The 24,257-nt window shown below is 45.0% G+C and overlaps 2 protein-coding genes across 4 annotated transcripts in view; one reads left to right on the forward strand and one right to left on the reverse strand.

Moving 5' to 3' along the window:
• The window catches only part of LOC139546493 (probable ribonuclease ZC3H12C), a 34,108-nt gene extending 11,965 nt beyond the window's left edge, over positions 1-22,143 (forward strand). The window contains exons 4-6 of the mRNA XM_071354921.1: positions 16,568-16,802; positions 16,925-17,031; positions 17,127-22,143. Of these exons, the coding sequence (XP_071211022.1) occupies positions 16,568-16,802; positions 16,925-17,031; positions 17,127-18,580 (1,796 nt within the window). The 3' untranslated portion in view covers positions 18,581-22,143. The remainder of the gene's footprint in view (positions 1-16,567; positions 16,803-16,924; positions 17,032-17,126) is intronic.
• A 968-nt stretch (positions 22,144-23,111) lies between these two features.
• LOC139546495 (radixin) overlaps positions 23,112-24,257 on the reverse strand; it is a 56,093-nt gene continuing 54,947 nt past the window's right edge. For all 3 annotated transcript variants that reach the window (XM_071354923.1, XM_071354922.1, XM_071354924.1), the window contains one exon: positions 23,112-24,007. In XM_071354923.1, the coding sequence (XP_071211024.1) occupies positions 23,843-24,007 (165 nt within the window). In that variant the 3' untranslated portion in view covers positions 23,112-23,842. The remainder of the gene's footprint in view (positions 24,008-24,257) is intronic.

Raw genomic sequence — 24,257 nt, forward strand, 5'->3', positions numbered from 1 at the left:
CTTTGGCTAAGAGTGCTTTTACCAAGCAAGCAAACTTCCTTAGCAGAGGTGCAAAACACATGACTAAGAGCGAACTGCGAGAGGAGTTCAAGAAGCTCACGTCGGAGGCAAGGAAGGTCAGTGAGACAAATGATGAATACAGGGCTGGACTTCTGGCAGACATTGAAGCTGAAACCGATGAGGGTGAAGAAGCTGACCTGAGCAAGCAGCAGCAGACTGAACTTGAGAAGACATTCCAAGAATGCGAAGTACGATTGGATGAGGTCAGGGGGATGATCCAGTCCAACCTATGGCCTAGATACGGGGAGGACGAGGTGAAGTCTGCAATCAAAGAAGCTGAGACCGCCTGTGATGGAGTTGCTCAAATACCTGTTATTGCTGTAAATAGAGATGGCTTCGAGCTACGGTGGGATGGTGCGAAGGCACAAGTCCAAGATGCAATCACAAGCCTAGCAGAGTGGGAGATGTGGATTCCAGTAACAGAAAAAGAACGGCTGGAAGCCAGAGTAAAGGATCTGAAAGCATTCAGAAACAACCTTGAAGCAAGGAGGGCAGAATTTCTCACAGCGCAAAGAATTGCAGAAGAGGATAAAGACAGAGGGAGAGTGCCGCAGATGCCCGTGCCAGCTCCACAGCCGACACTGAGAATAAAACCAACCTGTTTACCCAGGTTCAGTGGGTATAAAAGGAATTTCCATCGATGGAGGAGAGACTGGGAGAGTCTACAGAAGCAGGGGGAACCAACAGGCTCAGTCGAAGTAAAGAAGATCCAACTCCTTGACAGTGTAGATGAGAGAATGTGCAGAGACCTCCGTTTGTCTACTTACAATACTGCTGAGGACATGTTCAGGGTGCTTGAGAACAGGTATGGAAACAAGTCTACAATTGCCTTGGAGATAATTGAGGATCTGGAGAAGATTCCTGCTTTAAGAGCAAATCAGCCAAGGAAAGTTATCGACATGATCCAAACTATAGAGAAGGCACTGGATGATCTCACAGAGCTTGGAGGCACAGGAGCCATCGACAACCCTCTAGTGATCAAATCCATAGAAAGCAAGTTACCTGACAACATCAAGCGAGATTGGCTTGTCTTCATGGTTAACCCGAGGAATAATGTCACGCCGGACAATCACTTTGAAAACCTTCTTAAATTCCTGAAAACACAGGAGGAAATTCTTGAAAAATTAGAGCAGCTGGGAGTGAGTGAAAAGCCAGAAAAGAAATATGCTTGTGTGGAGAGAAGATCTGCGTCCACACGTTCCACAAGGAAAGGCGGCTGTGTTGTCTGTGGAGATGAAAAGCATAGAGAAAAGATCTTCTTTTGCAAGCGTTTCAAAGAACTGAAGCCTGTGGAAAAGTTGGATGCTGTAGAAAAGCTGGGGGCCTGCAAGAGGTGCTTGGTCTGTCATGGAGAAGATGATGAATGCAAAGACACTTACCTGTGCAGGAAAAGAGACTGTAAGAAAGACCATCATTTCTTTCTTTGTCTGAATGGAGATTTCAAGAGGAGTGACTCAGACAGAAGACAATCCAATGTGAGAAGGTATATGCTTACAGAGGAGCAGGAGGAATTGGTATCTAAGCTCTCCCCAGAGATGGCAGAGAAATTCAAGAAAGCATTCACCAACATCACTGCGAAAACAAACTGTGTGGAAAAGAATCAGCTGGGAGTGACTGAGTCAAGTGCAGTAGAAGAATTGCCAGTTATTCTAATGCTGCTCAAGGTAACTGCCAATGCAGGACAAAAAATTGGAACCCTGATCGACTTGGCATCGGACACAAACTACATCACTCACAGAGCTGCCAGAAGATTAAATCTTCGAAGTGAAAACATCACTTTAGTCGTTCATGGAGTCGGAGGAATGGCCATGAAGGTTAGAACCAGAAGATATCTCCTCAGAGTGAGGGTCAAAACGCCCATAGGCACGGAAAGAGCTCATGAGTTTATCTGCTATGGTTTGAATGAAATTGCCAACATCCACAGAGTCATCAAACCTGAGGAACTCAAGAAGTTCTTCCCAGAAGTCAATCTAGGAGATCTGAGTAGACCGGAGAGTATTGAGCTACTGATAAGCCACCGCGAAGGAAGACTTGCTCCGCAAAGAGTGAAGGTGATTGGAGACCTTGTCTTGTGGGAAGGCCCGCTAGGAAAGACTGTTGGTGGAGCACATCCAGATCTGTTTGAAGAAGTGGATATAGCCGCACACAGGTCTGAAACACACTTTGCTCGATCCATGAGAGCAACCGCTGTCAAGTATCAAGAGATAGCTAAGCTGTTCACAGCTGAAACCAAAGGCACAGTTGCTCGCAGAGAGTTCTTGGATTGGTGGAAATGGGACAGCATTGGAGCAGCTTGCGACCCAAAGTGTGGAGGATGCCGGTGCGGCAACTGTCAACCAGGAGGCAAGGAAATGACTCTGAGTGAGGAAAGAGAGCTGGAGATCATAAGGAAAGGCCTCACCTACATCAAAGCAGATGCTCACAGTGATGAACCCCACTGGGACACAAAATACCCCTGGATTCAAGATCCAAGTTCCCTTCCTGACAACAGGAGTGGGGTGGGAGCCACCTTCTTGAGAACAGAAAAGCAACTCAAAAAAGAGCCAGAGTGGAGAATGGCATACACAGCTCAAGTCCATGAAATGGTGAAGAGAAGAGCAGCGAAGAAACTCACCAAAGAGCTCATTGCCAGCTGGAAGGGGCCAGTATGGTATGTCAGCCACTTGGTGGCTGCAAACCCGCACTCTCTCACAACACCTGTGCGACTGGTATGGAACAGCAGCCAGAAGTTTAGAGGGGTCAGCATGAATGACCTTCTGCTGAAAGGGCCTGATGTCCTCAATCCCATCCGAGCAGTACTACTCAGGTTCAGGAGAGGCGTCCATGCTGCCCTCGGCGACATTAAGAAAATGTACAATTCTGTGTGGTTGGAAGACCTGGAGATGCACCTCCACAGATTTCTCTGGAGAGACACTGAGGAGGAAGAGATTGAAGAGTATGCGATCACCAGAGTCAACATTGGCGATCGACCAGCAGGGTGCATTGCGCAATTGGCTATGAGAGAGACAGCCAAACTGCCCATGTTTGCTCACCTGGAGGAGGAACGTAGGATCCTTGAAGAGGATACCTATGTCGATGACATCCTGACTTCCCATAATGACTTGCAAAAGCTGGACCAGAACACCAAAAGGGTTGAAGAGATCCTGAAGGCAGGCGGCTTTGTCCTCAAGCCCTGGGTCCGGTCAGATCAAAGTGGGAGGCAGGAGATCGTACCAGGAGAACAAGGAGCGCAGTCAAGCACAGCACTCATTCTCCCAAACCAAATGAGGGAAGGAGACAATAAAGCCCTTGGAGTTGGATACCTTGTTGAGGAGGATAAACTGTACCTCATGACTTCAATCAATTTCTCAAAGAGGAAAGGGAAAATGAGAGTCGGCCAAAATCTCCTTGATGAAGAGGTGAGAGGGAAAACTCCAAACCCACTGACGAGAAGAGAACTGCTGAGCCAGGTAGCTAGCCTGTATGACCCAATAGGCCTCGTCACACCTGCCAAACAAAAGGGCGCCATTCTTGTCAGAAAGGCGTTTCAGGAAGCTGGAGGCAAAACTCTGACCCGAGACACTTGGGACAAACCTTTGTCTGAAAATTTGAGGGAAGAAGCCATCCAATTCTTTGAGGAATACACACGTCTTGGCCAAATCACCTTTCACAGAAGCCTCACACCAGTCAACTGGATTGGAAAACCTTGGGGAATAACATTCTCTGATGGAAGTGACAAGAGCTATGGAGCCGTAGTGTACTTAAGATGGGAGACCCAGCAAGGCATCAAAGTCAGACTGGTTGAATCCAAAGCAAAGCTCACACCATTGGACCAAAAGGGAGAACCAGTAAAAGCTGAAATCTGCGGTGCTGTCTATGCAGCACGACTTCGAAAGTACGTTGAAAAGCACAGTCGAATAGAAATTGAACGATGGCTCCATCTACTGGACAGTCAAACTGTGTTGGGAGCAATCCAGAGAGACAGCTATGGATATCAAACTTTCTTTGCGAATAGAGTTGGAGAGATCCAGAAATCCACATCCGTAGAAGACTGGTGGTGGATCCCAGGAGTCCTGAACAGTGCTGACATCATAACAAGAGGGGCAGCCCCAGAAGACCTCCAGGAAGATTCCATGTGGCAGGATGGACCAGCATTCCTGAGGCAACCTGTAAAAGAGTGGCCACATAAGTCAGCCAAAGAAATCGCCGCGTATGCCAAGGAAGGCATAAACAAACTTCGAAGGAAAGCTTTCTCGGCAGCACTGACCAGAGCGCAGGTCAAGAGAAACCAGAGTGATGTATAGCGAAATAACCCAGATGAACCCAAGACTCGGATCCGAAGATCACCAGCCGGCTCTGCGGTAACCAAACTGATTGACATCAGGAAATTCAGCAGTCTGACCAGACTGATCCGAGTCATTGCCTGGGTTTGGAGAGCCGTAACGAGATGGAAAGAAATGTTGACCAAGAATTCAGCCTCAGATAAACCAAAGTGGGAGGACGCTCTTTCAACAAACTGGAGGTCCAGAGCCAAACAAGCTGTACTCACTGCCGGGGAGTGTGAAGATGCACTAAGCGACTTGTTCCTTGCAGCTCAAGAAGGTATAACCTTTCAAGACACCACTCTCAACAGACTCGCTGTTTACAGAGATAAAGAGACTGGGCTCTTAGTTTGTGGAGGAAGGTTGCAGATCTTTGATGAGGATGAAACTGCCGTACCAATTCTACCATATGAGGCATGGATATCCACTCTCCTAGCTCAAGAGGCCCATGGTGCAAACCATGAAGAAATAGCAGGCACACTCCTCCGGATGAGGAAGAAAGCCTGGGTGATAAAAGGCCGGAAGCTGGCTAAAAAGAGAGTTGACAACTGTGTGGTGTGCAGAAAGGCCAGGGCCAGAAAGTGCCAACAGATCATGAGTGACCTTCCATCCGAGCGGATAACACCAGCCAGACCATTTGAGTACACAACAGTGGACTTATTTGGACCGTATGAAGTCAAGGACGAGGTGAAAAAGAAAACCAAGCTCAAGGTGTGGGGTATTGTCTTCTGTTGCATGGTATCCAGAGCTATACACACAGATGTTGTCAGTGACCAGTCGACTGAAGGCTTCCTACTGGCTTACCAAAGATTCACGGCACTAAGAGGGCACCCAAAGAAATTGTGGTCAGATCCTGGAAAGAACTTTGTGGGTGCCAGACCTGCCCTCAAAGAACTCTACCTCTTCTTGGATCAACTAAGTAAATCTGAGCTTGAAAATGAAGCTTCCAAGCATGGGACAGAATGGAGCTGGAAAATCCACCCAGCAGACTCCCCTCGCAGGAATGGAGCTGCAGAAGCAGCTGTTCGTACTGTGAAGTGGGCTTTGCACAACCTGGGAGGAGAAGGACTCTTCACATGGAGTGAGTTTCAAACATTTCTCTACACGGCTGCTAACCTTGCCAATGAGAGGCCCATAGATGCAAGAACTCAAAGCCGGGAGGACTGCATAGAATACATCAGCCCAAATTCCCTTCTGCTTGGACGGATTGGACCCAGAGGAGATCTTGGATGCTTTGATTTTGAAAGCTACCCATACAAAAGGTTGAGAGCTTTCCAAACAGAAGTTGACCGGTTCTGGAGGAAGTGGAGTCAGTTAGCTGGGCCCAATCTATTCGTGAGGAGTAAATGGCACACAACACATAGGAATGTGGCTGTTGGAGATGTTGTCTGGCTGGCTGACCAAAATGCCTGGAGGGGTCACTACAAACTAGCCAGAGTCATCAGTGTCAACATTGACAAGAAGGGCATCGTCAGAGATGTGCATGTCAACTTTTCCCAGCTACCCAGTCCCAACTGTGAAGCCTGCTCAAGAGAAGTCAAAGAAACTCTCAACTAAAATACCTGCTACAGTTCTTCATAGGGATGTCAGACGCATCATTGTTTTACTTCCTGTTGAAGAAGGAAGAGCCTGATAGCTGAAATCGAACCTGCCCCAACATCGAGGTTCGTGTGACCTCCTTGGGTTCAAGAACCAGGAGGTCAAGTGGGAGGTGTTGCGTCTAAAAACAGAACACTCAAAACATGAGCACAATGGCAGCTCTTCCTTTAAAGAACTCCAGGCCTCAAGAGGGCAGATAACCCAAAAACACAGGTGGAACTAAAAAATTGAGCCAGGATTTCTGGAGGGACTACTTTTACATGCGCACCTGGCAGATAAGCATGGGTATAAAATGTTTGGTCCTCAACATACACACAGCTCATTGTTCAACCCTAAAGACGCAACTGGTATGTAATGTTTGGAATTATTTATTATGTTGCATCCAGTGCTTAGCACAATTTACATGTTTAACTCTGGTAGTGGTGACTTTTGTTGTGGATATTTTCTGACTGCAGAAGTAATTGCTAGAAGTGCTAGATTAAATTGTTTAAACTGTTACTTTATTCAAAGCCATGCTTTGTTGCTGTGTCATGCATTGTTTAGTGTAAAATAATGCATGTTTATTCTCTGTTTAAGGTTATCAACCTATTGCTATTCCTATTCCTATTCCCTATTCCTTATTCCTCTGTCATTCAACTACTCTATTCAACAAATCAACTGTTTCAACATATTCAACAAATGGCATCAAAACCATAATAAAACACTGGAAAGGAATTGAGTTGTCCCTTTGCATCCTTCACGGGTTGAGCAAGCCGTTTTCAAGTTTGGGCAGAGCTGAAATAATTATAACACCTAGACAACTTGACAATCCTCAAGAGGCAAACAAAACCCCACAAATTCTGACAATCTCCAAGCATTGATTATGCAAGAATGGGCTGCCATCAGTCAGGATGTGGCCCAGAAGTTAATTGACAGCATGCCAAGGCGGATTGCAGAGGTCTTGAAAAAGAAGGATCAACACTGCAAATATTGACTCTTTGCATCAACTTCATGTAATTGTCAATAAAAGCCTTTGACACTTATGAAATGCTTGTAATTATACTTCAGTATTCCATAGTAACATCTGACAAAAATATCTAAAGACAATGAAGCAGCAAACTTTGTGGAAATTAATATTTGTGTCATTCTCAAAACTTTTGGCCACTACTGTACATTACAGTCAATGGGTACAGTAGGTGAAAAACATCATTGTGGCATCTGGGTGTCCACTATAGAGGACATTTCGTAATGTCACACAAATTCAAGGACAAACCTGAAGCCACTTTAGACTGTTATAGACTTGTCTAACATTTTTCCGATATCATTGCTTTTTTCATATAGGTGGGAATTGCGTACTTTTACATTCTCTATAGGCACAAGCCGAGCCCTGGTGTTAGGCTACTTGACATTTAAATGTTTCATCAGAGAAGAATCACAAACAAACGCTGGGTGGCTTTGTTCATGAATTCAAATCAAATCAAAATAAATGTTATTGGTCACATTCACATAGTTAGCAGATGTTATTGCGAGTGTACTGCAAAGTTTCCAAAGGACTAGAAGCGAGGCAGCACTCTCTGTCGGCGCCATCTTAATTCATTGGTTTTTACATGTCTCTCCAGACTAAAAGTCTGAAGCCATAGTCAATTTCTTCACCTAAGTTCCGAGTTTATCTTATACTGTATAAGTTCAATCAATCAAATTTATTTATAAAGCCCTTTTTACATCAGCCGATGTCATAAGTGCTATACAGAAACCCAGCCTAAAACCCCAAACAGCAAGCAATGCAGATGTAGAAGCACGGTGGCTAGGAAAAACTCCTTAGAAAGGCAGGAACCCAGGAAGAAACCTAGAGAGGAACCAGGCTCTGAGGGGTGGCCAGTCCTCTTCTGGCTGTGCCGGGTGGAGATTATAAGAGTACATGGCCAAGATGTTCAAACGTTCATAGATGACCAGCAGGGTCAAATAATAATAATCACAGTGGTTGTAGAGGGTGCAACAGGACAGCACCTCAGGAGTAAATGTCAGTTGGCTTTTCATAGCAGATCATTCAGAGTTAGAGACAGCAGGTGCAGTAGAGAGAGTCGAAAACAGCAGGTCCGGGACAAGGTAGCACGTCCGGTGAACAGGTCAGGGTTCCATAGCCGCAGGCAGAACAGTTGAAACTGGAGCAGCAGCAGGTGGACTGGGGTGGACTGTGAAAGCAAGGAGTCATCAGGCCAGGTAGTCCTGAGGCATGGTCCTAGGGCTCAGGTCCTCCGAGAGAAGAGAGAAAAGTGAGAAAAGAGAGAGAAAGAGAGAGAGAGAGGAAAAGAGAGAGAGAATTAGAGGGAGCATAGTTAAATTCACAAAGGACACCAGATAAGACAGGAGAAATACTTCAGATATAACAGACTGATCCTAGCCCCCCGACACAAAAACTATTGCAGCATAAATACTGGAGGCTGAGACAGGAGGGGTCGGGAGACACTGTGGCCCCGTCCAACAACACCCCCGGACAGGGCCAAACAGGCAGGATATAACCCCACCCACTTCGCCAAAGCACAGCCCCCACCACCACTAGAGGGATATCTTCAAACCACCAACTTCCTACCCTGAGACAAGGCAGAGTATAGCCCACAAAGATCTCCCCCACGGCACGAACCCGAGGGGGGGCGTCAACCCAGACAGGAAGATCACGTCAGTGACTCAACCCACTCAACCCCTCCTAGGGACGGCATGGAAGAGCATCAGTAAGCCAGTGACTCAGCCCCCGTAATAGGGTTAGAGGCAGAAAATCCCAGTGGAGAGAGGGGAACCGGCCAGGTAGAGACAGCAAGGGAGGTTCGTCGCTCCATTGCCTTTCCGTTCACCTTCACACTCCTGGGCCAGACTACACTCAATCATAGGACCTACTAAAGAGATGAGTCTTCAATAAAGACCTAAAGGTTGAGACCGAGTCTGCGTCTCTCACATGGATAGGCAGACCATTCGATAAAAATTTAGCTCTATAGGAAAAAGCCCTGCCTCCAGCTGTTTGCTTAGAAATTCTAGGGACAATAAGGAGGCCTGCGTCTTGTGACCGTAGCGTACGTGTAGGTATATACGGCAGGACGAAATCGGAAAGATTGGTAGGAGCAAGCCCATGTAATGCTTTGTAGGTTAGCAGTAAAACCTTGAAATCAGCCCAAGCCTTAACAGGAAGCCAGTGTAGAGAGGCTAGCACTGGAGTAATATGATCAAATTTTTTGGTTTTGGTCAAGATTCTAGCAGCTGTGTTTTATTTTTTTTAATGTATTTATTTAACCAGGTAGGCCAGTTGAGAACAAGTTCTCATTTACAACTGCGACCTGACCAAGATAAAGCAAAGCAGTGCGACAATAGACAACAACACAGAATTACACATGGAATAAACAAAGGTACAGTCAATAACAATAGAAATATCTGTATACAGTGTGTGCAAATGGAGTACGGAGGTAAGGCAATAAATAGGCCGATAGTGGCGAAGTAATTACAATTTAGCAATTTACACTGGAGTGATATGTGCAGATGAGGATGTGCAAGTAGAAATACTGGTGTGCAAAAGAGCAGAAAAACAAAAACAAATATGGGGATGAGGTAGGTAGTTGGTTGGATGGGCTATTTACAGATGGGCTGTGTACAGCTGCAGCGATCGGTAAGCTGCTCTGACAGCTGACGCTTAAAGTTAGTGAGGGAGATATAAGTCTCCAACTTCAGTGATATTTGCAATTCATTCCAGTCATTGGCAGCAGAGAACTGGAAGGAAAGGCGGCCAAAGGAGGTGTTGGCTTTGGGGATGACCAGTGAAATATACCTGCTGGAGCGTATGCTACGGGTGGGAGTTGCTATGGTGACCAGTGAGCTGAGATAAGGCGGAGCATTACCTAGCAAGGACCTATAGATGACCTGGAGCCAGTGGGTTTGGCGACGAATATGTAGCGAGGACCAGCCAACGAGAGCATACAGGTTGCAGTGGTGTGTAGTATGTGGGGCTTTGGTGACAAAATGGATCGCACTGTGATAGACTGCATCCAATTTGCTGAGTAGAGTGTTGGAGGCTATTTTGTAAATGACATCGCCGAAGTCAAGGATCGGTAGGATAGTCAGTTTTACGAGGGTACGTTTGGCAGCATGAGTGAAGGAGGCTTTGTTTCGAAAAAGAAAGCTGATTCTAGATTTCACTTTGGATTGGAGATGCTTAATGTGAGTCTGGAAGAAGAGTTTACAGTCTAGCCAGACACCTAGGTATTTGTTATTGTCCACATATTCTAAGTCAGAACCGTCCAGAGTAGTGATGCTGTTCGGGCGGGCGGGTGTGGGCAGCGATCGGTTGAAGAGCATGCATTTTGTTATACGAGCATTTAAGAGAAGTTGGAGGCCACGGAAGGTGATCGATGGTATCAAAAGCAGCACTAAGGTCCAGGAGCACGAGGACAGATGCACAGCCTTGGTCTGATGCCATTAAAAGGTAAGGTAAAGGTAATTTAACTTCTCACGAGTCACCAACCCTGATCCTGTAGCACCCCCCACCCCCCACCCCACTGAGTAGCATAGCTAGCATAGCGTCACAAGTAACTTGTAGCATCTAAATATCATTAAATCACAAGTCTAAGACACCAGATGAAAGATACAGGTCTTGTGAATAAAGCCACCATTTCAGATTTTTTAAATGTTTTACAGGGAAGACACAATATGTAAATCTATTAGCTAACCACGTTAGCAAAGGACACGATATTTTTACTCCCAACAGCTTTTTCCTGCGTCAGTAGCTATCACTAATTCGACTAAATAAAAATATATATAGCCACTAACCAAGAAACAACTTCATAAGATGACAGTCTGATAACATATTTATGGTATAGCATAGTTTTTTTTTTTGAAAAATGTGCATTTTTCAGGTATAAATCACAGTTCTACATTGCAGCTGCAATCTGAAATAGTGCTGACCCAGCCAGAACAATTACAGAGACCAACGTCATATAACGAATTACTCATCTTAAAACATTTCAGAAAAATACACAGCGTACAGATATTGAAAGCCCAACATCTGGTGAATCCAAACAATATTTCAGATTTATGAAATGTTTTATAACGAAAACAAAATGTAGCGCTAAATTAGCATAGCTATACCAGGCAGATTCGGCTAGGCGCCCACGGCCAGTTCACATGCACAACAGATATGATATAACATCGTAAATTGGGTCTTACTATGGCTGATCTTTCATCAGAATGTTGATCAAAGTGTCCTTTGTCAAGATGAGTCGTTGGTTCCGTTCAGAATTGTTCCTTGCCCACTCCATTTAGCACAGGTACCGGTCGAGTGGCACGGATCTCAAACGGAACACCACAAAACTCCCGAAAAAATTCAAATAATCTGATTAAACTATATTGAAAAAACATACATTACGATGATCTGGTCACATGTATCAAACAAACTTCGAGACGGAGATAGTTTTCATCCATAATGGCCGCACAAAAGAAGACAATCGCAGCTAAAAGTCGCACGATTTAGACAACCGGAAGTTGTCGGTCACGCCAAAGAATTAGCTCTCATTTCACGTCAGTCCCAGATAAACAAGATATTTTTCCTCTGACGTCCTCTTGACACCCAGAGGAAGGCCAATGAGGTGTGTTTCGGGTCATAGGGGGCACGACCATATATAGGCAGAGCGTTGAAGCTGGCATACACATCTTGCTTTTTTCTTCTTGGTCATGGAAAGTGCTGTCAAATGACTTCTGTATCACTCAGAGACAAAATTGAAACGGTTTTAGAAACTAGAGATTGTTTTCTTTCCAATGGTATTATTTATATGCATATAGTAAGAGCAATAATTGAATAAGAGGCAGTTTAATCTGTAGAGCAAATTATGCTAATGGGAAAATAGCACCCCCTGTATTCTCAAGAAGTTAACACCTTTACTAGTGCAATCTCAGTGCTATGATGGGGTCTAAAACCAGACTGAAGTGTTTCATATACATGGTTGTGAATTGCTGTGCAACATTTTTTCAAAACGTTTTGAGAGGAATGGGAGATTCGATGTAGGCCGATAGTTTTTTATATTTTCTGGGTCAAGGTTTGGCTTTTTCAAGAGAGGTTTATATTACTGCCATTTTTTTATATTTTTAATACATTTTCCCCCCTTTTCCCCCCAATTTTCGTGGTATCCAATTGCTAGTAATTACTATCTTGTCTCATCGCTACAACTCCCGTACGGGCTCGGGAGAGACGAAGGTCGAAAGCCATGCGTCCTCCGAAACACAACCCAACCAAGCCGCACTGCTTCTTAACACAGCACGCCTCCAACCCGGAAGCCAGCCGCACCAATGTGTCGGAGGAAACACTGTGCACCTGGCTCCCTTGGTTAGCGCGCACTGCACCCGGCCCGCCACAGGAGTCGCTGGTGCGCGATGAGATAAGGATATCCCTACCGGCCAAACCCTCCCTAACCCGGACGACGCTAGGCCAATTGTGCGTCGCCCCACGGACCTCCCGGTCGCGGCCGGTATTACTGCCAGTTTTAGTGAGTTTGGTACACATTCGGTGGATATGGAGTCATTCATTATGTTCACCATTGGAGGGCCATGCACAGGAAGCAGCTCTTTAGTTTACTAGTTTAGTTGGTAGTTTAGTTGGAATAGTAGTTTAGTTTAGTAGTTCAGTAGTTTAGTTGGAATAGGGTCCAGTATGCAGCTTGAAGGTTTAGAGGCCATACCTATTTTCATCAATGTGTCAAGAGATATATTATTAAAAAACTTGAGTGTCTCCCTTGATCCTAGGCCCTGGCAGTGTTGTGCAGACTCAGGACAAATGAGCTTTGGAGAAATACGCAGATTTAAAGTGGAGTCCGTAATTTGCTTTCTAATGATCATGATCTTTTCGTCAAAGAAGTTCATGAATTTATCACTGCTGAACTGAAAGGCATCCTCTCTTGGGGAATGCTGCTTTTTAGTTAGCTTTGCGACAGTATCAAAAATAAATGTTGAATTGTTCTTATTCTCCTCAATTCATTTGGAAAAATAGGATGATCGAGCGGCAGTGAGGGCTCTTCGCTACTGCAAGGTACTGTTTTTCCAAGCTAATCGGAAGACTTCCAGTTTGGTGTAGTGCCATTTCCATTCCAATTTTCTGGAAGCTTGGTTCAGGGCTTGGGTATTTTCTGTATACCAGGGAGCTAGTTTCTTATGACAAATGTTTTTAGTTTGTTTGTGGTGCAACTGCATCTAGGTTAAATTTAGCTCCTCAGTTAGGTGGTTAACCGATTTTTGTATTCTTTGTACGTCTTTGTACGTCTTTGGGTAGGTGGAGGGAGTCTGGAAGGGCATTTAGGAATCTTTGGGTTGTTCGAGAATATATAGCACGGCTTTTGATGACCCTTGGTTGGGGTCTGAGCAGATTATTTGTTGCGATTGCAAACGTAATAAATGGTGGTCCGATAGTCCAGGATTATGAGGAAAAACATTAAGATCCACAATATTTATTCCACGGGACAAAACTAGGTCCAGAGTATGACTGTGGCAGTGAGTAGGTCCGTAGACATGTTGGACAAAACCCACTGAGTCGATGATGGCTCCGAAAGCCTATTGGAGTGGGTCCGTGGACTTTTCCATGTGAAGATCAAAGTCACCAAAAATTTGAATATTATCTGCCATGACTACAAGGTCCGATAGGAATTCAGGGAACTCAGTGAAGAACGCTGTATACAGTCATTTTATGGGGGGGAAGTGAAATTTGCTATCGTAAATGTTAGCAACACATCCGCTTTTGCGGGAAGCGCGGAGGATATGGTCACTAGTGTAACCAGGAGGAGAGGCCTCATTTAACACAGTAAATTCATCAGGCTTATGCCATGTTTCAGTTAGGCCAATCACATCAAGATTATGATCAGTGATGAGTTCATTGACTATAACTGCCTTGGAAGTGAGGGATCAAACAATAAGTAGCCCTATTTTGAGATGATGAGATACTGTATCAAAATTTCTTTCAATATTGACAGGAATGGAGGAGGTCTTTATTCCAGTGAGATTGCTAGAGTGAACACTGCCACGTTTAGTTTTGCCCAACCTAGATCAAGGCACACACGGTCTCAATGGGGATAGCTGAGCTGACTACACTGACTGTGCTTGTGGCAGACTCCACTAAGCTGGCAGGCTGGCTAACAGCCCGGTGCCTGGCCTGCACCCTATCTCATTGTGGAGTTAGAGTTAAAGCCCTGCCTATGTTCATAGATAAGATGAGAGCACCCCTCCAGCTAGGATGGAGACCGTCACTCCTCAGTAGGCCAGGCTTGGTCCTGTTTGTGGGTGAGTCCCAGAAAGAGGGCCAATTCTATCTTTTGGCAGGGGCAGAAAACAGTTTTCAACCAGCGATTGAGTTGTGAGACTCTGCTGTAGAGCTCATCACTCCCCCTAACTGAGAGGGGGCCAGAGACAATTACTCTACGCCGACACATCTTTCTAGCTGATTTACACGCTGAAGCTATGTTGCGCTTGGTGACCTCTGACTGTTTCATCCTAACATCGTTGGTGCCGACGTGGATAACAATATCGCTATACTCTCTACACTCGCCAGTTTTAGCCTTAGCCAGCACCATCTTCAGACTAGCCTTAACGTCGGTAGCCCTGCCACCTGGTAAACAGTGTATGATCGCTGGACGATTCTTTACTGCGGGGCTAATACTGCGGGTAATGGAGTCGCCAATGACTAGGGTTTTCAATTTGTCAGAGCTAATGGTGGGAGGCTTCGACGTCTCACCATGTGACATCTCACCATTAAATGTGCTGCATGGTCAATCTGACGTCTTTATTGGCCTTGCATCATTTACGGCGATACGGCCTCTGCAGAAGTCAGGGCATTCACACTTCTTGCGCTTTGTAGAGCAGAGCTGTTGTGAAGGAATCAAATCAAATGAAATGTTATTTGTCACATGCGCTGAATACAACAGGTGTAGGTAGACCTTAGTGAAATGCTTACTTACAAGCCCTTAACCAACAACGCAGATTTTAAAAAATACCTAAAAAAAGTAAGAGATAAGAATAGCAAATAATTAAAGAGCAGCAGTAAATAACAATAGCGGGGCTATATACAGGGGGTACCGGTACAGAGTCAATGTGTCAATGTGCGGGGGCACCGGTGTCAAGGTAACTGAGGTAATTATGTACATGTAGGTAGAGTGGCTATGGATAGATAATAACAGAGAGTAGCAGCAGCGTGGTGGGGGGCAATGCAAATAGTCTGGGTAGCCATTTGATTAGCTGTTCAGGAGTGTTATGGCTTGAGGGTAGAAGCTGTTTAGAAGCCTCTTGGACCTAGACTTGGCGCTCTGGTACCGCTTGCCGTGCGGTAGCAGAGAGAACAGTCTATGACTAGGGTGGCTGGAGTCTTTGACAATTTGTAGGGCCTTCCTCTGACACCGCCTGGTTTAGAGGTCCTGGATGGCAGGAAGCTTGGCCCCAGTGATGTACTGGGCCGTACGCCCTACCCTCTGTAGTGACTTGTGGTCGGAGGCCGAGCAGTTGCCATACAAGGCAGTGATGCAACCCGTCAGGATGCTCTCAATGGTGCAGCTGAGGATCTGAGGACCCGTGCCAAATAATTTTCAGTCTCCTGAGGGGGAATAGGTTTTGTCGTGCCCTCTTCACAACTGTCTTGGTGTGCTTGGACCATGTTAGTTTGTTGGTGATGTGGACGCCAAGGAACTTGAAATTCTTAACCTGTTCCACTCCACTACAGCCCCGTCGATGAGAATGGGGACGTGCTCTGTCCTCCTTTTCCTGTAGTCGACAATCATCTCCTTTGTCTTGATCACATTGAGGGAGAGGTTGTTGTCCTTGCACCACACAGTCAGGTCTCTGACCTCCTCCCTATAGGCTGTCTCATCATTGTTGGTGATCAGGCCTACAACTGTTGTTTCATCAGCAAACTTAATGATGGTGTTGGAGTCGTGCTTGGCCATGCAGTCATGAGTGAACAGAGAGTACAGGAGGGGACTGAGCTCGCACCCCTGAGGGGCCGCTGTGTTGAGGATCAGCGTGGCGGATGTGTTGTTACCTACCCTTACCACCTGGGGGCGGCCCATCAGGAAGTCCAGGATCTAGTTGCAGGGGGAAGTGTTTAGTCCCAGGGTCCTTAGCTTAGTGATGAGCTTTGAGGGCACTATGGTGATGAACGCTGAGCTGTAGTCAATAAAACATATTCTCACATAGGTGTTCCTTTTGTCCAGGTGGGAAAGGTCAGTGTGGAGTGCAATAGAGATTGCATCATCTGTGGATCTGTTGGGGCAGTATACAAATTGGAGTGGGTCTAGGGTTTCTGGGATAATGGTGTTGATCTGAGCCATGACCAGCCTTTCAAAGCATTTCATGGCTACAGACGTGAGTGCTACGGGTCGGTAGTCATTTAGGCAGGTTACCTTAGTGTCAAGGAAGTGAGTTTGTATCTATACAGGACCTCCCACCCCCACCTACCATCAAGCAATCATGTCAATGGGGAGCTATATGGAGCTATACAGAGCCCTCCGCATTGTTACAAAATTTGAAAGGCGCATGGCGATGTGTTACGGAGCTCAATTTGGCCTCTGCAATTGCGTCACATAATGCATACCTCTCTCTCGCTCTCTCTCTTCTCTCTCTAGACCAGGAGATATTGCGGCATCTAGAGAAAGACAAGATCCTTGTGTTCACTCCCTCTCGTCGGGTCCAGGGCCGCCGGGTGGTCTGCTATGACGACCGCTTCATCGTCAAGCTGGCCTACGAGTCCGACGGCATCATCGTCTCTAACGACAACTACCGGGACCTGGCCAATGAGAAGCCAGAGTGGAAGAAGTTCATTGACGAGCGGTTGCTCATGTATACGTTCGTCAATGACAAGTATGGAAGTCCCACCAACACAGTGGACAAAGAGCCTATCACTATTAGTATCTGGAGTTGTTTTTCCAAGGGGATTGATATGTGGATATCTGATGGTGTGTCTGGTATGTGGTTGTGTCCAGGTTCATGCCTCCTGATGATCCTCTGGGTCGCCATGGTCCCAGTCTGGAGAACTTCCTGAGGAAGAGACCAGTTATCCCAGAACACAGGAAGCAGCAATGTCCCTATGGTAACACCTAGCCATTCTCTCTTATGCATTATTCATTCAGCCTCTTTTGGCTTGCCTCAAAATTGAGAGTTAACCATCCTGTATTCTCTCCTTAGGGAAGAAGTGCACTTACGGCCACAAGTGTAAGTTCTTCCACCCTGAGAGAGGCAGTCAGCCCCAACGCGCTGTGGCCGACGAGCTGCGTGCCAAGAACTCCTCTTCATCCTCTACCTCTTCCTCCAAAAGGGTGGGCGAGGCTCTGATGGTAAAGAGTCACAGCATGTCCAGCAGCTCCAGGGTAGACGGGATCCCAGACCCCCACCAAGCTCCCCCAAAGAGGCAGTCGGACCCCAGCCTTTGCGCCCCCTCATACAACGACCTCCTGGAAGAGCGTCTGGGCAGGAGAACTAAAGCAGAGGCCCGCAGAGGGAGTAGCAGCAGCAGTAGCAGCAGCTGCAGCAGCAGCCTCTTGGCTTCTGCTCCTGGGGGACCTCCTTCCGGCCACGGCTTCTCTCTTCAGGACTGGGGGAACACCTCCTCCAGAGCTCCAGGGCTGTCGGGGCTTGGTCACTCAAAGTCATACTCCACGTGTGAATCCCCGGAGCTAAGCTACCACTCCCTGATGAGGGCCTACTCCAGCCTAAGCCTGGTAGTGCCGCGGAGCCCCGATCGGCTGTTCCCGGCTGACCTACGGACGGGCTCACTGGTGTCTGACTGCAGCAGCGAGGGCAGCGTGAGCTCAGACTCCTTCTCCCCTGATCCCCTGCTGGATGACAGCCTCAAGTGCCACTATCCCCACCCCCATCACCACCACCATCACTGCCCTAGCTGCTACCCACATCACCCCAACCACCCACCCCCTGGTCTGACCCAGCACCCCCATGGAGGCTCCCACCATGGCTACCCTCAAGCTCAAAGCAGCCTGGAGGATCCTCCCTCCTCCCTCCACCACTTCAAGGCACAGCTCTCCTACCTTCCTCCCCATATTCAGCAACCGTCTGTGGGGAGCCACTCTGGCTGTTCTGGGAACTACCCTCCCCAAACTCTATCCCAGACCTCAAGCCCCCACTCCCTCTCTCACAACTCTCCTCTGGGGCATAACCTGGGGGGCTCCACCTGGCAGGACAACAACAGCCTCTACAAGCAATCCCATGTCCACCCAAGGAGGATCTACCCTGGGCCAGGACAGGAGCAGCGACTGGCCAGATGGGACCCCCACTACCAGCATCCCCCCCAGGCCTGCTACGAGCCTTTCACTTTCCAGTCCCTGCCTGAGGGCCGCAAACAACCCTGGCACTCGCCCTGGCCCAGGGGGACACACTCTCCCCATCCTCAATCCCTTTCCTCCTCCCATCCTCCACCTCTTACCCACCCCTCCACGGCCCCCCAGCACCAGGAGCCCCCTGCCCTGGGCAGATACCAGGATGTGAGGGAGAATGTGTTTGTCAACCTGTGTAACATCTTCCCCCCAGAGCTGGTGAGGGTGGTGATGGTGAGGAACCCCCATGTGATGGACGCCCAGCAGCTGGCTGCAGCCATCCTGGCTGAGAAGTCCCAGGCTGGCTACTGAGTACTGACACTACCGTAGCAGAGGAAATAAGTGGCGTGCTCAACTCTATAATCTCCCCAAAACATCTACGATGCAGGGGAAGATGCTTTATCTTTTTCCAGCAAATGTTTTTTTTTTCAACCTTTTTTTCAACCTTATTGTTTTATGTCACTGCCCTGCTCGTTCATTACTGTTGTGTGGTATGAGAACACCTTCAGCACTTAAGGTCAGGATTCCGGAGACTCTGAATGGGATGTGTTGCTTTAATTAATTTATTTTGTAATATATTTAAAATTATTTCTATAGCTTTTTATATTTTTTAATGGCACTTTTCATAGATTTATTTATGATTTTTTTATTTTTGGAAATCACATCATAGGGTAAGAGGGGCTCAAGTGTTTCAGGGTGCTTCAGAGTTAGGGAAAGTCCTGAGGTGTCAAAACAGGGTGAATTCTGGGATTCCAAATCTAGGGTATGGTTTGTCATCATAAAATTACACTTCCAAACATTTTAAACTAAAAGACAAAGCAAATACATAAGTCCAAGCTACACTGATGACATTTTATCCCTGTCCTTTTTCATCAGAGAATTGTTAAAACAGGTGGTGAATTTTATATCATTGTTGAAAGATTTGATGAATTTCCCATTGAGAGAAGTGAAACGCAGGAACTCCAACTGTTAAAAGGCCTGATAAAGTTAATGTGAAAACCCCAGGTTATTGTTTACTCTTACATACAGGAGCTAGTTCCTCTCTGGGGAGAGACCAAAAACTTACTTCACAGCATAGAAGATTGCGATATTGATTTTCTTTTCCTTTATTAAAATCATTTTTCTTTGTCCTCCAAAAAACATTCTGGCCATTGAAATCATATCAAGATGGTTCTTGAGGATATTCAGACTAGTGCAGGTGCACTGTTCGTTTAAACATTTTTTTTATATTGCTGTTTTTTTACGTTGTAATGTGTTAATTTATTTGTACCTTTGTCATTTTCATTAAGAGTAAGAGTATTTTAGTTAAAGAGGGTATCATTACAAGAGAAGACGTCTGGTGTAACCATCCAGACAGACAGACAAATAGCGCTGCACTGTAACTTCAGTCTGTGGACAGGGTATTTCTAGCCTCTACCTCCTGGCTTAGAATCCATTGCAAGTTGTCACTATCGCTCAGTGAATAGAATAAATAGTACGGCAATGACACCTCTGTGCCTTACTCACACACAGCAGTCCAAAACACTGGACTTGTGTTGCCAAGGTAACCTGACCACCACATACTTTAGTGAACAAGAGAATGCCTCTCCTCGTTGATACAAATTGTATCCTATTAACTTAAACCAGATCATTGTTTTATATGAGAATATTTATACAAGAGGTATTTTGAGTATATGTGCCGTAATTGGTCACATTTGTTACTGTTCTAAAATATACTGAACAAAAATATAAACGCAACATGTAAAGTATTGATCCCATGTTTCATGAGCTGAAATAAAAGATCCCAGATATTTTCCATACACACAAGAAGCATATTTCTCTCAAATGTTTACATCCCTGTTAATGAGCATTTATTTTTTGCCAAGATAATCCAGATGTGGCATATCAAGAAGCTGATTAAACAGCATTATCATTACACAGGAACAACTTCGCTGCGGAAAATAAAAGGCCACTAAAATGTGCAGTTTTGTCACACAACACAATGCCACAGATGTCTCATGTTTTGAGGGAGTGTGCAATTGGCATGTTGACTGCAGCATGTCCAATAGAGCTGTTGCCAGATAATTGAATGTTCATTTCTCTACCATAAGCCACCTCCAATGTTGTTTTATTTTTGTTCAGTATATATTTTGGGATTTAAAAAAATTGTGTTTTAAGAAGTATTTGTGAAAGAAAAGGGCATCAAATGCAATTTATTCAAACTACTGTACTGTGATTGATGATCAGCATACAGAGAGGACAGAAAAAGTTATGTGATATCCGGGTTCCTTGGGACGTCCCTACCCCATTGAAGTTGACATTTTAAATGGTTAAGGTTTGGGTTAGGTAATGGTTAGGATGGGGGTGAGGGTTTAAGGTAGGGATGTCCCAAGGATTCCGGATAGCACTGATCGACAGGAAAAGGTGAGTTGTTTTTATTATTGTTGAACTGAAATTGTGTTGGGTGGTCTCAGTCATGCGAGTGTGACTGTGTCAGCTTTACGGTGAAGCCAGGATTTATTTCTTCACCATCAGCCTCTATTGACAGTCATGATCTTTCTCTTAATATATTTCTGTACCGTGGTTCTCAGCTCTCTCTTCAAACTAAGGCTATCCCTTCAGAGGATCAGTGGAACACCGCTGACTTGACAAAGACAGTACTTAGTCTCTGGAACCAGTTTCTCATCATGACAACAGCCAAAAGTGCATTTTTTTAGCTGAGCAACGTCTAGCACCTTTCTAGGGCACTATGTGCCAGTGTGCTCCGGTGTGTGGCAGAGTATCACATGCCTCTACATGGCATTGTGCTTTTTTTAACCACATCTGATGATAGTCTGAACCATGTTCAGTTAAACAAATTCATATTTTTCCATGTTCAGATTTTTTAAAGAGGTGTTTTTGGAATTCTGTGTGATGTTTCTGTACTCTGTGTGATGTTTCTGTACTCTACTGTTCATCTCTGGTATAATTAAACACCCTTTGATGAGGTGACTTGTGTTCAGTTTGCAGACAGTGTATGTATACTGTATGTCAATGGAGGCTGCTGAGGGGAGGATGGCTCCTAATGATGGCTGGATGGAGTAAATGGAATGGCATCAAACCTGGAAACCATGTGTTTGATACCATTCCACTTAATCTGCTCCAGCCATTACCACGAGGCCGTCCTCCCCAATTTAGGTGCCACCAACCTCCTGTGGTATATGTGCTGGTTTTTGTATACAGTACTTGGTTGAATTTCTTCCACCAATTTTTTTTATCATTTTGGAATTTGGTTCATTTTATTTTATTTCATCTGACTGGTTAGTATATTATTGTATTTGACTGTTTGTTTCATTGTGTCAGTCTGTATCCAAGGCCTACAATTCAGGTTTAAAAAAACAGTTTGTCAGACACTTCTCCAAATACCATGTATAATTTATTTAAATAGTCATCCCTGTTGTGCTTTAAATCCAACATCATTTATGCTACAATAAAACTATTACATCTAATAAATGCCTTATAAAAGTGCAAAAAAATAAGGTTGGGAGGCAGTAACCTGTCAGGGACCAAAACAATTGGCAAAATGATTGAGGGTTAGCCTATGTTATATATGTATTATGATGATCCTCTCATCACAGGTCAACATGGGTCATTTCAAGCCAAAATGTAATGGAGGAAAATGGAGAACTGATGTGATGTTGATGTTCTTGCCTTAGTGACTGTACTGTATGTGAATGGGGGGGGGCAACGCATGTTAAAACAATGAGCTTTAAGTACTGTAACCCCAGAGCACGTGACTCTTTATAATACTCTGGCCTGTGTAGCAGTCTTACTTGCTGATTCAGGGAACTGAGGCCAAATGGAAAATGTTGACTTCTTATGAGTTATGAATAATAAAGCCTTACTCAAGCTTTCAAGGTGGTGATGATGAGTCTTTTTCGGGGGGGAAAGGAATGGGTTTGCTGCCAAAATTGTTCTCAGGTTAATTTAGATACAGTAGGATGCTAGTGAGGCATGTGTGTATCATCCTGGGATAATGAAATTTCAACACTCGGTGGCATATGTCAAAGACATGTACTGTAGCCTACACTGAATGGGATGACAGGATAATGACACTTAATAAGAAGCTTGTCATTTCAACATCATGATAATAATGCTAGACTTTCCTCCACTTTTGCATGTCAATTCAAATAGGCCTACCTGAAATATTCTTCACAACTTTTATATCTATTTTTTTATTTTATTATTGTCATACTGAACGGAGTCTGAAGATGATGCGTACATAAATCAACTCCGACATTGAAATTCAATTTAAAATCAAACAGTTGTTACATTTACTGTGGTGATGAAGTTGAATGAATAACCTAGTGTGTTGTCATCCACAACACTATATAAAACACTACACATGTACTTTGGAAGGGTTACCACCACGTTAGAGTCATGGGTTACACTTAAATTATTTGACATCTAGAAGAGATCGGAACATATAGTACATACTGTACTTTGGTTGACATTTAAGGATAACACAGTTGACATTACTATTTTACCTAGTCTTAGAATTCCCAGACTGGAACATTGGTTACATTGTGGGAGGCGACCCGTCGGTCTAGACTAGAGACTGTTTTATCAGTTGTAGGAGGAGCTAGACAGATCATTTGTTACAAAACCTTAGTGTCTATACCATGATTTAGACCACTAAAATGTCTCAGGTGGTTTTATGGTTATTTTCCCTTCACTCATTGTTAAAATGCCTGGAAGGTGATTCATCTGGAATGTTCAAAATAAACAGTTCCTCATACTACTCCGTCCATATAATATTGAACTGCTGCCTCCCTCCCATTCTACCCTCATCCAACCTGGGATAAATACTTTGACTGACTGGAAGTAAGAAATATACATGGATTCTTTATTGTGGACCAAAATATATGTTAACAAAACCTTCAATGAACGGTGAACAACACATCAAACATATAGGTTAGAAGGGACAAATAAAACGCTGTGTTCAAATTCTGGAGGAATTAAACACTGGTTCAACATCAGCTGACCCATGACTAGAGCACAGCTAACTCATCACAGTTAAATATGAAACCAAAACTAAAGTAATGTAAATGAAATGAGACAAATAAGGCAGTTTAAGAAAACCATTTAAATACTTGATGATAAACAAAAAAAGTAAGGTACGGTATTTAAAGCTTTACATACAAGCTTGCCAACAACATCAAAAAGCTACAAATGGCAATTCTCTCAATAAAAGCAAGATATTCACCAATTTCTCTCTAAATTATTTTTTAAAATCCATTCTTACATCAGACATGCAAGGGTTAAATTATCCTTTGCTCAAGGAGAAGTTCATTTCGGCAGGATATGTTGCTTGTCATTCCAGATTGGATGATTCCAGATGTGGTTGGGTGGAGCTCTAAGCATGGAGCGGTTTGATTGGCCAACCGCTAGTGGGCAGAGCTTTGGCAAGGCGTAGTGGGTGGGACATTGAATCCACACACCTCTGGCCTTTTTGCAAGTACGGATTTGGGGGAACGGGGTGAGAACGGGCAGGTTCGGCTGTACAAGAAAGCGAGCCGTTGTCATGGCAACGAGAGGGTGGGAGGGCGCAGTCTCTTACATGGACTCGAACTCGTCAATGCGCTGCTTGGTGTTGCCCTGTCGGATCTGGCGCAGGGTTTTGTACTTGTCCCTCCCAGCCTTCACATTCTCCGCATGTAGCATGTCATTCTGGGTCTTCTTGGTGTCGTCCCTCGCCTGAGCCAACTCTGAACTCAGAGCCTGACAAAGAGGGAGAGGGGAAAACAGAGAACACTTCATTTTGACAGTTGCAGACAGATGGTGTATTGTTCAACATATTATCAGTAAACTGTTGATCTACTGACCCCAACACTAGCCCTAGCCCTAAACATAACCCTACATTTTTTTGCAGTTGATAGCTACAAGCATTTCGCTACACCCACAATAACATCTGCTAAATATGCGTGTGACCAATAAAACAGTATTTGATTTTTATCTTGTTGACAGATTG

This window comes from Salvelinus alpinus, chromosome 20 (assembly GCF_045679555.1).
Source record: "Salvelinus alpinus chromosome 20, SLU_Salpinus.1, whole genome shotgun sequence".
Taxonomy (NCBI): Eukaryota; Metazoa; Chordata; class Actinopteri; order Salmoniformes; family Salmonidae; genus Salvelinus; species Salvelinus alpinus.